The 15,036-nt window shown below is 50.3% G+C and overlaps 1 protein-coding gene across 5 annotated transcripts in view; it reads left to right on the top strand.

Annotated features, from left to right (window-relative positions):
* Window positions 1-15,036, top strand: part of NT5DC4 (5'-nucleotidase domain containing 4) — a 66,151-nt gene that overhangs the window by 9,427 nt on the left and 41,688 nt on the right. For all 5 annotated transcript variants that reach the window (XR_014783778.1, XR_014783777.1, XM_084804256.1 and 2 more), the window contains exons 2-5: window positions 7,977-8,050; window positions 9,018-9,135; window positions 9,291-9,386; window positions 13,027-13,118. Coding sequence is in view for 3 of the 5 variants with exons in the window: in XM_084804256.1 (XP_084660382.1) it covers window positions 7,977-8,050; window positions 9,018-9,135; window positions 9,291-9,386; window positions 13,027-13,118 (380 nt within the window). In the remaining 2 variants the exon portion in view is untranslated. The remainder of the gene's footprint in view (window positions 1-7,976; window positions 8,051-9,017; window positions 9,136-9,290; window positions 9,387-13,026; window positions 13,119-15,036) is intronic.

Below are 15,036 nucleotides of genomic sequence, written 5' to 3'. Positions count from 1 at the left end.
CTCTCTATAAAGTCTCCTGGGAGCACAGTTTCCCTTTAAAACAAGGTGCACAGGGTGTGTGCACCTTGTTGGGAAGCAGAGTTATGTTACCAGGAGTGTCCAGGGAGCACGACTTTGGTTTTCAAGAAGGCATGCATTTCCAGTGCACCTGGTTTTAAAGGGAAATTGCTGCTTTTTTGCCACAGCTGAATTTTGGCCACAAATTCAGAATGGCAGCAACAGCATTTGCGATGGCAATGGGGTGGGGAACGGCTCCTTGTGGGTTTGGGGGAGGGGGGAAATCCCCCCTCCAACCCTCAGAAATTGCCCATCCCTGCTTTTCACGATAGTTCATGGTGAGAATAAACCATTGTGGGTTGCTTGTTCACTCGCTAACCCATGTTACTCCTGACAGACTATCAGGCACTCTGCAGCTTTCCATGGCTTGTCTCCCCCTTAAGTCCTTCACACATCCCAGAGGCCTTTGCAGCACAACTCCTTGTTCTGTGGCTGCCACCTCTTGCGGAAAACCTCCTTTAAGCAGCCCTTGTCCAATATCCACCTCTCCCTTTCCTTCATCTTGAAGTGACATTTTAGAACTATCTCTTCCACTTCAGCACTTCCCCTGACAGCGCCCTCCTCTTTGAATTCTTATCATTTGCTCCCACCACATTTGCACAGTGTTCAAGTGGCAGCTCCAGTGCATACTGTGTTTTCTATTTGCAGACTTGCTTAGCACAGTTGTTTTGTAAATTGCCCCAGCAGAAATTGGCTTTACAGACTCCCACAGTAATTACACCTGCCCCCAAAGCTCCTTTAGCTCCCACTTTCGGCTCCCCCACCCCCACTTTTCAGCGGGGCAGGCAGGGTGGGGACAGGCAGGGTGGGGAGCTGAAAATGGCCATTGAAGGAGCTTTGGGGGTGGGTGTAATTACTGTGGCAGGCTGTGAAACCAATTTCTGCTGGGGCAGTTTACAAAACAATCACACCTGGACCAAATGCACCTCCTTGTCCAGCCATCATAGAATCATAGAATAGTAGGGTTGGAAGGGGCCTACAAGGCCATTGAGTCCAACCCCCTGCTCAATGCAGGAATCCAAGTCAGAGCATCCCTGACAGGGGTCTGTCCAGCCTCATCTTGAAGGCCTCCAGTGTGGGAGAGCCCACCACCTCCCCAGGTAATTGGTTCCATTGTTGTATTGCTCTTACAGTCAGGAAGTTTTTCCTGATGTTCAGCCGGAATCTGGCTTCCTGTAACTTGAGCCCATTATTCCGTGTCCTGCACTCTGGAATGATCAAGAAGAGATCCTGGCCTTCTTCTCTGTGACAACCTTTCAAGTACTTGAAGAGTGCTATCATATCTCCCCTCAGTCTTCTCTTCTTAAGCCTAAACATGCCCAGTTCTTTCAGTCTCTCTTCATAGGGCTTTGTTTCCAGTCCCCTGATCATCTTTGTTGCCCTCCTCTGAACCCTCTCCAGTTTGCATCCTTCTTAAAGTGTGGTGCCCAGAACTGGACACAGTACTCCAGATGAGGCCTAACCAGTGCTGAGTAGAGGGGAACTAGTACTTCCCGGGATTTGGAAGCGATGCTTCTATGAATGCAGCCCAAAAGAGCATTGGCCTTTTTTGCAGCCACATCACATTGTTGGCTCATATTCAGCTTGTGATAGACAACAATTCCAAGATCCTTCTCGCTTGTAGTGTGGTTGAGCCATGTATCCCCCATCTTGTCACTGTGCATTTGGTTTCTTTTTCCTAGGTGCAGAACTTGGCATTTGTCCCTATTAAATGTCATTCTGTTGTTTTCTGCCCAGCGCTCCAGTCTATCCAGATCACTTTGAATTCTGTTTCTGTCTTCCAAAGTATTAGCTATCCCTCCCAATTTTGTGTCATCTGCAAATTTGATCAGCATTCCCTGCACCTCCTCCTCCAAGTCATTAATAAAAATGTTGAAGAGCACTGGGCCCAGGACTGAGCCCTGCGGTACCCCACTCGTTACCTCTCCCCAGTTGGAGAAGGTCCCATTGATAAGCACTCTTTGAATCCGATTCTGTAGCCAACTGTGGATCCACCGGATCGTTGTTTCATCTAGCCCACTTTGAGCTAGTTTGCTCATCAGGATATCATGGGGCACTTTTGTCGAAAGCTTTGCTGAAGTCGAGGTATATGATGTCTACAGCATTCCCACGGTCCACAAGGGAGGTGACTTGATCAAAAAATGAGATCAGATTTGTCTGGCAGGACTTGTTTTTGACAAATCCATGTTGGCTTCGAGTAATCACGGCATTGTTGTCAAGGTGCTTCCAGATGGATTGCTTTATGAGCTGCTCCAGAATTTTCCCAGGGATTGATGTCAGACTGACTGGTCTGTAGTTTCCAGGTTCCTCCTTTTTACCCTTTTTGAAGATAGGGACAATGTTAGCCCTCCTCCAGTCATCTGGCACTTCCCCCGCCCTCCATGATTTCTCAAAGAGAATAGACAGTGGTTCTGAGAGTTCTTCTGCCAGTTCCTTTATGACTCTAGGATGCAGTTCATCTGGCCCTGGAGATTTGAACTCATTCAAAGTAATGGGGTGTTCCTTGACCATATGCCTGTCGATCTCAAGCTGCAATCCTGCCCCTTCAGCCTGTACTTCGCCTTTGCCAGGGGGGTCATAGACCCTCTTTTGGGAGAAGACTGAGCCAAAGTAGGAATTGAGCACCTTTGCCTTTTCTTTGTCATCTGTTATCGTTTTGCCATCCTTATTTAATAGCTGAACCACCATTTCTTTCCTCTGCCTTTTACTATGCACGTAGCTGAAGAAAGCCTTTTTGTTGTTTTTAACATCCCTTGCTAACCTCAGCTCATTCTCAGCTTTAGCCTTCCTGACGCCATCCCTGCAATTCTGTGCTATCTGCCTGTACTCTTCCTTTGTTACTTGGCCTTCTTTCCACTTCCTATATGTGTCCTTTTTTGTTTTCAGGTCATCCCTAAGCTTTTTGTGAAGCCACATTGGCTTCTTCTGTTGTCTTCCACCTTTTCTTCTTGTTGGAATTGCTTGTGATTGTGCCTTGAGAATTCCCTTTTTTAAAAGCTCCTACCCATCTTGGACTCCTTTTCTCGCTAGCATCGCTTGCCATGGGACCTTACTGATCATTGTTCTGAGTTTATGAAAATCAGCTTTCCTAAAATCCAGGGTACATGTTTGACTACACTTGGCTTTTGCTTCCCTTAGAACCAAGAACTCAAGTACAACATGGTCGCTTTCCCCCAGAGTTCCTGTAACTGCTACTTTATCCACTAAGTCACCTCTGTTGGTTCGGATCAAGTCAAGGATAGCCGATCCTCTAGTTCCTTCCTCTACTTTCTGTAGGAGGAAGTTATCTGCCACACAAGTCAGGAATTTCCTGGAGGGGCCATGTTTTGCAGAATTTGTCTCCCAACAAATATCAGGGAAATTGAAGTCCCCCATTACTACTACATCATGCTTCCTTAAAACATTGGCTATTTGTTTTTCAAAAGTTTCATCCTTGTCTTCTCCTTGATTGGGTGGCCGATAGTAGACTCCAACCACCAGGTTCCTTTTATTCTTTGCTCCATTTATTTCAACCCAGATGCTCTCGATGGGGCTACCAAGCTCCTCCTCCTGTATTTCTGTGCAGAGAGATGTATTTTTCACATACAGTGCAACCCCACCTCCCTTTCTGTTCCTCCTGTTCTTTTTGAACAAGTTATATCCTTCAATTGCTGTATTCCAGTCATGAGAGTCCTCCCAGCAAGTCTCAGTTATACCTATCAGGTCATAATTTCCCTCCTGTATTAAGAGTTCAAGTTCATTCTGTTTGTTTCCCATACTCTGGGCATTAGTATATAGACATCGAAGACCATGTGCTTCATAGTCTGGCTTTCTTCCTACATGTGTCTGAAGACTATTATTGGGCGCTATCAGAGCTGTTCTCTCCATTGCAGTGCATGCGCCTATGTCCATTGTTACCCCCAACATTACATCTCCCTTCCCCGTAGGATTCAGTTTAAAGCCCTCCTGATGAAGTTCTTCATGCTGTGGCCAAACACATTCTTCCCAGCCTTTGTGAGGTGCAACCCATCCCTAGCCAACAGCCCATCTTCCAGGAAGTATAGCCCGTGGTCCCAGAATCCAAATCTCTCTCGTCGGCACCACCTTTGTAGCCAGTCATTCACCCGGAGTATTTTTCGTTCCCTTTCTATCCCTCTTCTAACTACTGGAAGGATGGATGAGAAAACTATCTGGGCCCCAAAGTTCTTGAGTTTCCTTCCCAAAGCTTCAAAGTCTGATGTGATCTCTTCGTAGCTCCGCTTGGCGGTATCATTTGTTCCCACATGGATGAGAAGAAAGGGATACCTGTCAGTGGGCTTTATGAGTGCAGGCAACCTTTCAGTCACGTCTCTAATCTGTCCTCCCGGGAGACAACATACCTGGCGAGTCCATGGGTCTTCGCGACATACATGGGTCTCGATCCCACGCAGCAAGGAGTCTCCCACTACTACCACTCTTCTGTTCTTCTTGTGGTAGGCCTGGGTTTCATCGCCTCTGTTTGACTGACCTTTAGCCTCTTGCTCACTCTCATGCAGGTTCCCCTGTGATTCTTCCTCTGCAGGCTGTCCTCCAGTCTCATCCGCAAGTACCTGGAATCGGTTCCACAGCTCCACTGCTTCCACTGGTGCAGAGTGGTGTCTATTTCTTCTTCTCCTGTCACCCTTTTCCAAGGAGTATCCTCTACTCCATTTTTCTTCACTTCAGCATTTCCCACTGCCTCATCTTGCTGTTGCTCTTCAAGCTTCTGGTCTTCCCTTTGCTGCTGTAGTTCCCCCATTCTGTCCAAGAACTCTTCGTGTTCTCTTATTCCCCGGAGGGTCGACAGTCGCCGCTCCAGTCCACTTAATTTTTCCTCCAGCAGCGTGATCAACTTGCACTTGTTGCAGGTGTGGGCCATGTTGTTCTCAGGCAAGAAAACAAACATTGCACACACCTAGCAGGTCACCACCACTGGAGAGTCTTGCCCTTCCATAGCCTCTTTTCCCTTTTTGTGTCTAGCTTTGTGATTATTCTAGACTAGCCTGTGCCTGCTCCTCTACTCAGTAGAGGTTAAAAGCAGAGTCCCACTGGTGTGAAAGTGTGTGTTACAAGACAAATAAATAGAAAAAAGTTAGTTAAAATAAAAAATAAAAATAATTTAAAAAAATGTTAGGGGCCTCCCCCTTGACCTCCCCTGCCAAACTCCTGTTTGCTCCCCCTGTTCGCTCGCTCTGTTCGCTTACTCTCTGGGAGCTTGCCTGCTTCTGTAGTCCCTGGACCAGCTGGAGCAGCTTGCCCTGCTCTGCTCTGCTCAGCTGGGAGGCGGGAAACAGACTGAAGCTTCCCACCCAGTCAGCTGCTGGGAGTACTCAGGCCACACCCCTCCAATTCAGTTGGAGCTCTCAGAAGCACCTGGTGAGCTCACAGCCAATCAGAAGGATAAAGGGCAGCCCCCTGGGCTTCCTGCAGCCCACTTACCTCTTAGCCTCTGTCTCCTTTGTCTCTTCAACCACTGCAACTCCCCTGCCGAACTCCTGTTTGCTCCCCCTGTCCGCTCGCTCTGTTCGCTCACTCTCTGGGAGCTTGCCTGCTCCTGTAGTCCCTGGACCAGCTGCAGCAGCTTGCTCTGCTCTGCTCAGCTGGGAGGCGGGAATCATTTCTGGCTTCTCCCCCTGCACCCCGCTTGTCGCTTCCCTCTTGAAACTGGTCTTGTCATTATGCTTGTCAATTACTTCCTAGCAGGGGGCATGTGATCCTGCAGACTTGGGAAGAGGGACCGGAGAGGGGTTTTTTTTAAGAAGTGGAGGGGATAATTGACAAGGGAATAGACAAGAGGGGATGCGCTGGGCGGCGGCTGAAGGAAAAAGAGATTTAAGGGTAGGTGTAATTACTGCAGGAGTCTGTGAAGCCCATCTGTGCTGCTTCTTGGACTGGTGGGTGGCAGCGGCAGTGGTGGGGCAAAGTGGTGGCTGAATGAGAAGGAGCTTTTTTGGTGTGTGTGTAATTACTGCAGGAGTCTGTGAAGCCCATTCCTGCTGGGGCGATTTGAGAAGGGCTGAAAACATATTTTTAAAGTTTTCTGCTATATTCAGGAACTTCTGTGACATTTCATGGCAATGTATCAGCGGAGGGCACTGACACTAGTGGTGTTGCAAAGGAACAGTCTGGTTTCTCTGCTCTTGCCAGGCGGCTCCGTAGCCCTCGTGGACAAGCCAGTCTGCCGGGCTCGGATGACAGCCACGCTGAGAGCGAACAACCCAGCAACAAGCCACAGGTTCTCAGCATGGCTTGTCAGTGTTTAGCAAGTCACACTGGCACCACACCCTGGGTTTGCACAACAAACATGGCTCACAGCCCCCCATGGGTTATTGAATCATGCGAATCAGGCCTCTTTCTGATGAATCAAATGGATACGGTTCTAGTGTAGGCCTTGGCCGCAGTGGGTTTTGTGGTGTGTTCTGGGTGGAAGTTGGAAGCATGTAGGTGTGTGTAGTGGCCAGTAGGTTTCCAACATGAGGTGGTGCTTATATGTCCATGATGTACTTGCATAGTCGTGTCCAGAAGGTGAACATGGGAGTGTGTGTACTGTCTTAACTCAGGTCAACGGTGGGGGTGAAAGTTACTGAAGTCCTGGTAGAACTTCACCAGAGCCTCCTTGTCCGTAAAGGAGGTCCTGGCAAGATCATCAGCGTATCTCAGGGACAACGTATCACAGGAGCTGAGAAAGCGTTCTTCCACATCGGGCCAAAAGATACTGGCATACTGTGGGCCCATGTGAGCACTCATGGCTGTGCCATTGATCGGAAGAGATAGATATTCTCCCCAAAGCTATGGGTCAGTACAAAGGGGCAGAATTTGGTGAGTAGATGTGCTGTAGCATCATCAGGTACGATATTGCTGATGCCTTGTATTCCATCTCTGTGGTTTCGATATTGGTGTAGAGGGCAGGGCCAGCTGTGACTGGCAGATTTTATGCTTACTCAGAAGTAAAAAGGACATGCCTCTGGAAGGACAAGCCTTGTCTACTCACAAGCAGGGCCAAAGCATGCAGAAGCACTGTGAGACAACATCCCAAATAACAAGCTGTGAAAGCTCTTATCTCTGCATGTCTACTCAGAAGTAAACAGGATAAGCCTCTGCAGGACAAGGCTCAGAGCTAAGGAGGACTGCATCACTCAGTTTTCACAGCTCAGTGCTGAGAAAGAGAGCCTTTTTCAGTGCTTCACAAGGAAAAGCCCTTGGGTATCTCTACACCAGCCTAAAATCCTACATTTAAAATGGGGCTTTCTGCTTCCGTTTTAAATGCAGGATCATAACGACTCCCCTTTTCACCTGCTTCCTTCCCCTCCTCCTTCTCCCCAAATCTGAGTCTTCCCTTATCTTTCATTGATCTCCCCCCTCTTCTTGCTGCTTTTACTCTTTTCATGGAGGGAACTCAAGCATAACACAATGGGGTAATTTGATAGCTCATTATCTGCGATCTATTTAAAAACAACAAAGGGCATTTAGTGCAGGAGGTTCAAGGCCTCATCTAAAGAGCCTGCAAACTTCTGTGAAGGAGCAATCTCAATCGCAGGATAAAAGCTGTGTGAAGACAGCCTCCACCTCTGATCAGGTACTGATCAGAGGTAAAAACTTTTTCTTGGCAGGGAGAGGGGGCAGGGTCTGGGGCAGAAGCTGGTGGGCTGGATGTGGAACCCCCGCAAGCCTTATTCGGCCCACAGACTAGAGGTTTCTAACCACTGCAATAGAAGGCTTTTCGCAGGAAACTTTCAGGTGCATTTCATCCTAGTTTGCTTGATCCTTGCCAGACCAGCTGAACGTTTCAGACAAAATATAGCATTTCGAGCCAAGGGGCCCATGAGGGAGCACACAAAATGGTGGTGGAACAGTGCTGTCTGGCAACAGCAGGACTATAGCTGATGGCCCCTCATCGCCTTGCTATACCATCTCCTTTTCAGGATCTTTGTGAACCGGAGCCTGGCACTGGAGAAGATCAAATGCTTTGGCTTTGATATGGACTATACACTAGCAAGTAAGTAAGAGGCCTTGAGCGTGTGTCTGCCTGGCTTAATGGGTCTCCCTGTTCAGGGACAGCATCCCTATGAGTATGCTGGGGACAGGTAATGGGGGAAGCAATTGCCTTCTGGTCTTGCTTGAGTGCTCCCCAAAGCATTTGCCTGGCTGCTATTGAGAACATGGTGCCATTCTAGCTGAGCCTCAGTCTGATCCAACAATGCAGTTCTTTTGCTCATAGTATGCAAATCATGACAACTTGCCCATATCTCCATTTAGACTCGTCAGTTTGTGTGCTCTTTCTGCATTCTATATTTGAATGTTTAGGATATGAGACCAGGAAAAAAAAAGTCAGTGGAACAGCATTTGCCAGATGGCGTCAAAGATTTCCTGAGTTTACTTTTGTGCTTGGGTGACCCATTTCTTTGGTGTGATCAAAGATGGACACACCCTGCAAAGAGTGACCCAGGAACATGCATCATCATCATCATCATCATCATTTCTATACTGTCCCATAGCTGAAGCTCTCTGGGCAGTTTACAGAAGTTAAAACATTAAAATACAATATACAAAGTTTAAAAGCCATTTACATAAAAGCACACAGACAATATCCACAAAGAACATATAACTAAAACCAGCTTTGAACTTTCAGTCATAACTAAAGACACATCCAGGACCGATTAAAAACTAATCATGTGCTGCCAAATGCCAACCTGGCACCGAAAAGATAATAATGTTGGTGCCAGGCAGACCTCATTGGGGAGCTCGTTTTACAGATGAGGGGGCCACCACTGAGAAGGCCCTCTCCCTCATCTCCACCTTCTGAGCTTCCCTCGTAGGAGGCACCCAGAGAAGGACCTTGGATGCAGAGCGTAGTGTATGGGTCGGTTCATTTCAGGACAGGTGTGCCATCAGGTATTGTGATCCCAAGCCATGCAGGGCTCTGCTCTTTGCCTTTGCAGTGACTCTCCTCTTTGCCTTTGCAGTGTACAAGTCCCCTGACTATGAAGAGCTGGCATTTGAGCTTTTGCTGGAGCGCCTGGTGTCCATCGGATACCCCCATGAGATCCTGGAGTATAAATATGACCCCACTTTCCCTACCAGGTAAGGAAGAGCCCAGCCCAGGCAGCAGTAAAGTCCTTGCAGGCCCAGTGAGCCAAGGCAGAGCTGGATGTAACATGGCCTGTGGAGACTTGGCTGTCAGAAAGGGATCCGGTGTGTGTATGGGGGGGCTCCCTTCTTCTCTTCTCTTCCCTTAGGGGCCTGGTCTTTGATGCCCTGTATGGGAATTTGCTGAAGGTGGACTCCCATGGGAACCTTCTGGTGTGCGCACATGGCTTCTGCTTCCTCAAGGGGTATGCACTACTTTCTCGTCTCCCCATTCCCTGACCTAGCCATGGGCTTCTGCTGTTGCCCCAAAAGAACTGTGCGGCTCTGGAATGGAAGAGCCTGCTCAGCAAGGCCACCGCTGCTGCTGTGGACAGAGGGGGCTGGGTCTCCCACAGCTGTTACAGAGCTGTTTGCCCCATGGAATTGCCAACGTGGAAACAGGGCTGAGGATGGGAGGGCAACTGAGAGCTCCCCTTGGTGGCTGCTTCTCTTCTCCTGGGGGCTGGAGCTGTGGTCCCCTGGGGATTCTCAAGGGCATTTTATTATGTATTTAATCAGTTTATATGCGCTGTCTTTCTGCCAGAAAATGGCACTCAAGGTGGCTAACAATAGAATCTGGTTTAAAAACAAAACCTTAATTAAAACATAGCATAAAAACAAATAAATTAAAGACACAATTAAAAACACAACAACAAAGTAATAAGCAGCACCAACCAATTAAAAAAACCCTTTAGCAGCAGACCAGCTTATATGCTAAATGCCTGCCTGACTAAGAGAGCAATCCTATGTCCCCTAGACAGCATTTGGGAGAGAGAGGATTTTTCGGTTTCCTGGCTCTGAGCTCATAGCTGGGAAGCCACAGCTGGGAAACCGTGCTCCGAGCTCACAGCTGGGAAACTGCCCTCATAACATGGAGCACAGAGGGGTGAAAACGGGGCGTTCCTGCGGGCAGGGATGGGAGGAGACCTGGGAAGCTGTTTCAGATAGCTTCCTGTGTGGTCTCCAGCCCCATTCCTGGCCCCTCCCTGAAGGCAAAAACACATGTCTAAGGCAAAGTGCAGGGCGGCTGCAGCATGGAGGGAATCCTCTCTTCTGTGCTGCTTCTGCCCTGCATTGGATAGGCAGTTGCCTCTGACTTCAAGGGAGGTTGGAGGCACCTGTCTGTCTATATAGGACTGCGCCCTAAACAGAGAGGAAGTCAACCTGGGGCTTCTTCACACAGAGCTTTTATCCTGCTATTGAGATGGCTCTCTCGCAGAAGTTTAGTTCGCAGGCTCTTTAGATGATGTCGTGAACCTCCAGGGTGTCTCCCGCCATTTCCCTCAGCCTATCCTGTGTTTTCCCCAAACACAAAAGATGTGGTATTTTTTCCAGCCCACGGAACAGGAGTGCCATGACCTACCTGTGAAATTCTCCAATAGCGGAAGAAACCGCTGTGTCTGGGCAGCTGTGGGCATTTGTTTTCAATTGTTTGGGGTGGTCAGGATGAGGAAGGCATTGAGGATGGGCTGCAGGGTATGTCTCACCCGGGAGATCCTGAGCAAGGAGGGAAGGGCAGGTGAGAGGGTTCTTTGCATGGAAGGAGACCAAGCAGATTTGACAAGTGCAAGGGCAGAAATTGCCCACCAACTGCGCTCTCTCTGTACCTGCCATGTAAATGCTTGAGCACATTTCTCAATCAGAGGGAGAAGAGGGTAAAATGCCTCCCTGAAATGAAGGGAGACAGATCTGTTCCCCCACCAAGCTCAGAATCAACATCCTCTGTTGATTCAGAGCACCCCATTAAATTCAGTGGGCTTACTTCCAAGTAAGTTGCTGAGGGTTGCAGACTTAACAGTACGATCTTATGTCTACTCAGAAGTTAGTTGTAGCTTTCCTGGGGGCTGTGAGAAAACAGTACAGCACAAGTCAAGAGATGAAAACAAGACTCCCCCCGCACACTCCTTTGCACACATGCAGGGAGGGAGGAGGCGCTCCTTTGATTCAACCATGTCTTCTGAGTGGCAGCTATCTAGGATGGCATGGAAGAAGGTGGCGCAGACATCTGCACAGCGTTGGCATGTATGTGCATACAGCCATTGATGGACTTGTAGTCATGCCTGTGAAAACATCCATATGACTGGGAAGCAGGCCAGCCTCTCTCTCTTCTTCCAGCCCACCTTACAGGGTCGTTGGGAAGCCAGAATAAGGGGGAAGGGCAGCAACAGTGCGGGGGGGGGGGGAGCCAGCCACTCTCTTTTCTAGCCCACCTTACGGGGTTGTTGGGAAGCCAGGGAAGAGCAATGACAGCGTGGGGGGGGCGGGGCAGGGCGGGGAGAAAACCAGTAGATGGGAAGCCTCCTGTGGAAGCACCATGAGGACCCAAGCAAACCTATCTGGAAGGAGGGTTCCCTCCGCCTTTAAAGTCACTGGAAGGGCTTCTGACTTCCCGTGGAGGGACGGGCGGTGCCATCAGTCATGTTACAGGAACCCGTGATCAGCCTTCTATCCTGATTTTTCTGTGCAGCCATGAAAAGGTATAGAGCGGAGGCCTAGAATCACAGAATAGCAGGGCTGGAAGGGGCCTACAAGGCCACTGAGTCCAACCCCCGCTCAGTGCCTCTCTGGTTCCGGCTCAGGGTCTCTTGGGAGGGGCAGGGGAGCGCCAGGGGAGGGTTTGGCTCAAGCCTTTGTGCGGATCGCGAGCAGCCAGAAGAAGGGCCTGGATGAAGCGCCTTCCCTGTGGGGAAGCCTCAGCTGCACGCGGGGCCTTTGAGCTGCCTTTAAGGGCATGGCCGAGGGGCATGAAGCGAGGCCAGGGGTGGGGAAGGAGGCCTTTCCTGCCCTCTCTTGTCACAGGGGGGCTGGCAGCAGGTGGTTTAGGGTGGGCAGAAGCGTGTTCTTCCTCCCAGAGCAGCACATCATTAGTTGACGGAGTGGGGACCAGGCAGGGAGCATCTGGGCCTATGGCGATGCAGCCTCTGGGAGGTCCAGCTGCAGCGGCCCTCCGAGCGCCAGTCGCTGAGGAGCAGCAGTGAGCATGGGCGGCGCTCTCCACCGCCACTGGCTTCCCAGAGGCCTCTGGCTGGCCATCCTGGGAAGCAGCCCGACCGCTCCAGCAGGGCGGGCCTCGCCATGTTCTGATCTGGAGGGAGGTCTCGCCTCAGGCCGGGCCGAGAGCGTGGGAGGAGCAAAGGAGAGGGATCCAAAGCGGCACCGCCGAGGGGGCGGGGGGCACTGTCCTCCCGTGGCCGGCCCCACTCCCTGCGCCCTTTGCCTTGCCTGCTGCAGGGGCGGTTCCTCCTCCAGCAGCTGTTTTGAGCGGCTGGTGCCCAGGCCGAGCTCCTTTCCGCCCCCCCGGCATTCCAGCTATTGTTACCGGAGCGGGGGGGGGGGGATTGGCAGCTGCAAGCATAGCTGAGCTGCCCGGGTTGGCAGTTTAGCTCTGAGGTGACCGGGCTGGGGGTGGGGCTGGGGGATACGGCCATGAGGTGGAAGGGCTCTTGGGCACAGGCAGCCGCTTGCCCAGCCCACAGGGGCCGTTCCTGACTCCCCCTCCTCCTCCTGGCAGCAGGATCCCAGGAAAGCCCGGGTGGAGACTGGTGCCAGAGGCCCCCAGGGCAGGACCAGGCTTGGGGCAAAGGAGCAGGATGGCTCATCGGCACGAACGTTCAGCCACGTGCCCCCCGAAGAAGCACCCAGAAGGGCATTGCAAGGCCCCCAGAGGGGGCTGAGAGGCGGAGGCTGCCTGCTGACGGAGTGGGGGGAGGGACAGGCCAGGGGGTCTTACCGTCTTGAACAGGAGTGGAGCGTGGGGCTGGCAGAGGCTGTGGCGCTGCCCGGTGAGGCCTCCACCGCTGCCCGCGGCCCCGCCCCCTGTTCACGGGCGCCGTTTTCCACCCCTAGGGCTGACATCTGGAATTCTTACCCCAACAAGTTCATCCAGAGGGATGACATGAAGCGGTTCCACATTCTAAACACTTTATTTAACTTAACAGGTATGTGCGAAGGGGACTTTGTGGGGGGAGGGAGCTCCCAACCAAGAAGTCAGGGGGCTCGTGTACCCCCAAGGTGTGAGTTAGTGCAAACACCTATGGGGGAAGGAAGAGCATGGCCCTTTGTTCCTCCACATAGAGCTCCCACCCACCAATCCAGGCACAAAACAGAAACCCCATCAAGTGCAGAAGACACTGCTTGGCCAGCTGACTGTCAAGGGCCCCAGTGCACATGAGCATGTCCTTGCTCTTCCTCAGCAGAAATGGGCTCAAACCTGAATGCAGTTGTCCTCTAAAAGGGACTGGAAGCCCAGATGAGTAGTAGGGCTTTTAGGAAGGGACTAACATTGTATGGTATTGTATCCCATCCTCCCGTTCATATCCCAAGATGGCCAACAAAAGCATATTGCACATAGCTGTTCAAACAAAACAAAATTGAGTACGACATATACATAAGAATTATTTATTTATTTATTTATTTAATTACATTTATATCCCACCTTTTTTCCTCCTTAAGGAACCCAAGGTGGCGTACATAGTAATCGTCCTCGTCCTCCATTTTATCCGCACAAAAACAACCCTGTGAGGTGGGTTGGGCTGAGAGTCTGTGACTGGCCCATCGTCACCCAGTGAGCTCCATGGTCAAGTGGGGACTAGAACCCAGATCTCCTGACTCCCAATCCAACATTCTAGCCACTACACCACATTGGCTCTCAATATACTAAGAAGTCATAATGTTGTTGTTGTTGTTGTTCAGTCGTTCAGTCGTGCCCGACTCTTCCTGACCCCATGGACCATAGCACGCCAGGCCTTCCTGTCCTGCGCTCTCTCCCGGAGCATGCTCAAGTCCATATTCATTGCATCAGTGATGCTATCTAGCCATCTCATCCTCTGCCGTCCCCTTCTCCTTTTGCCTTCAATCTTTCCCAGCATCAGGGTCTTTTCCAGAGAGTTTTCTCTTCGCATTAGGTGGCCAAAACATTTGAGCTTCAGCTTCAGTATCTGTCCTTCCAAAGAGCAGTCAGGGTTGATTTCCTTTAGGGTGGACTGATTTGACCTCCTTGCAGTCCAGGGGACTCGTAAGGGTCTTCTCCAGCACCACAGTTCGAAAGCATCAATTCTTCGGCGCTCAGCCTTCCTTATAGTCCAGCTCTCACAGCCATACGTTGCTACTGGGAAAACCATAGCTTTGATTAGACGGACCTTTGTCGGCAAGGTGATGTCTCTGCTTCTGACTATGCTGTCTAGGTTTGCCATAGCTTTCCTCCCAAGGAGCAAGCATCTTTTAATTTCATGGCTACAGTCACCGTCTGCGGTGATCTTGGAGCCCAAGAAAATAAAATCTGTCACTGCTTCCATTTCTTCCCCTTCTATATGCCAGGAAGTGATGGGGCCAGATGCCATGATCTTCGTTTTTTTAATGTTGAGTTTCAAAGCAGCTTTTGCACTCTCCTCTTTCACCCTCAACAAGAGACTCTTTAGATCCTCTTTGCTTTCTGCCATTAGGGTGGTATCGTCTGCGTATCTGAGGTTGTTGATAATTCCCCTGGCAATCTTAATTCCGACCTGTGATTCATCCGACCCTGTGTTTCTCATGATGTACTCTGCATATAAATTAAATAAGCAGGGCGACAATATGAGGCCTTGTCGTACTCCTTTCCCAATTTTGAACCAATCGGTTGTTCCATGTGTGGTTCTTACTGTTGCTTCTTGACCCTCGTACAGGTTTCTCAGGAGACAGGTAAGGTGGTCTGGTGCTCCCATCTCTTTCAGAATTTGCCCGAGTTTGTTGTGATCCACACAATCAAAGGCTTTAGCGTAGTCAGTGAAGCAGAAATAGACGTTTTTCTGGAATTCTCTTGTTTTCTCCGTGATCCAGCGAATGTTGGCGATTTGATCTCTAGTTCCTCGGCCTCTTCGG

This window comes from Heloderma suspectum, chromosome 6 (genome assembly GCF_057233095.1).
Source record: "Heloderma suspectum isolate Gila_16-S chromosome 6, 16-S_ref, whole genome shotgun sequence".
NCBI lineage: Eukaryota > Metazoa > Chordata > Lepidosauria > Squamata > Helodermatidae > Heloderma > Heloderma suspectum.
The sequence above is the reverse complement of the archived record's forward strand: the minus strand, read 5'-3'. Positions and strand labels throughout refer to the sequence as shown.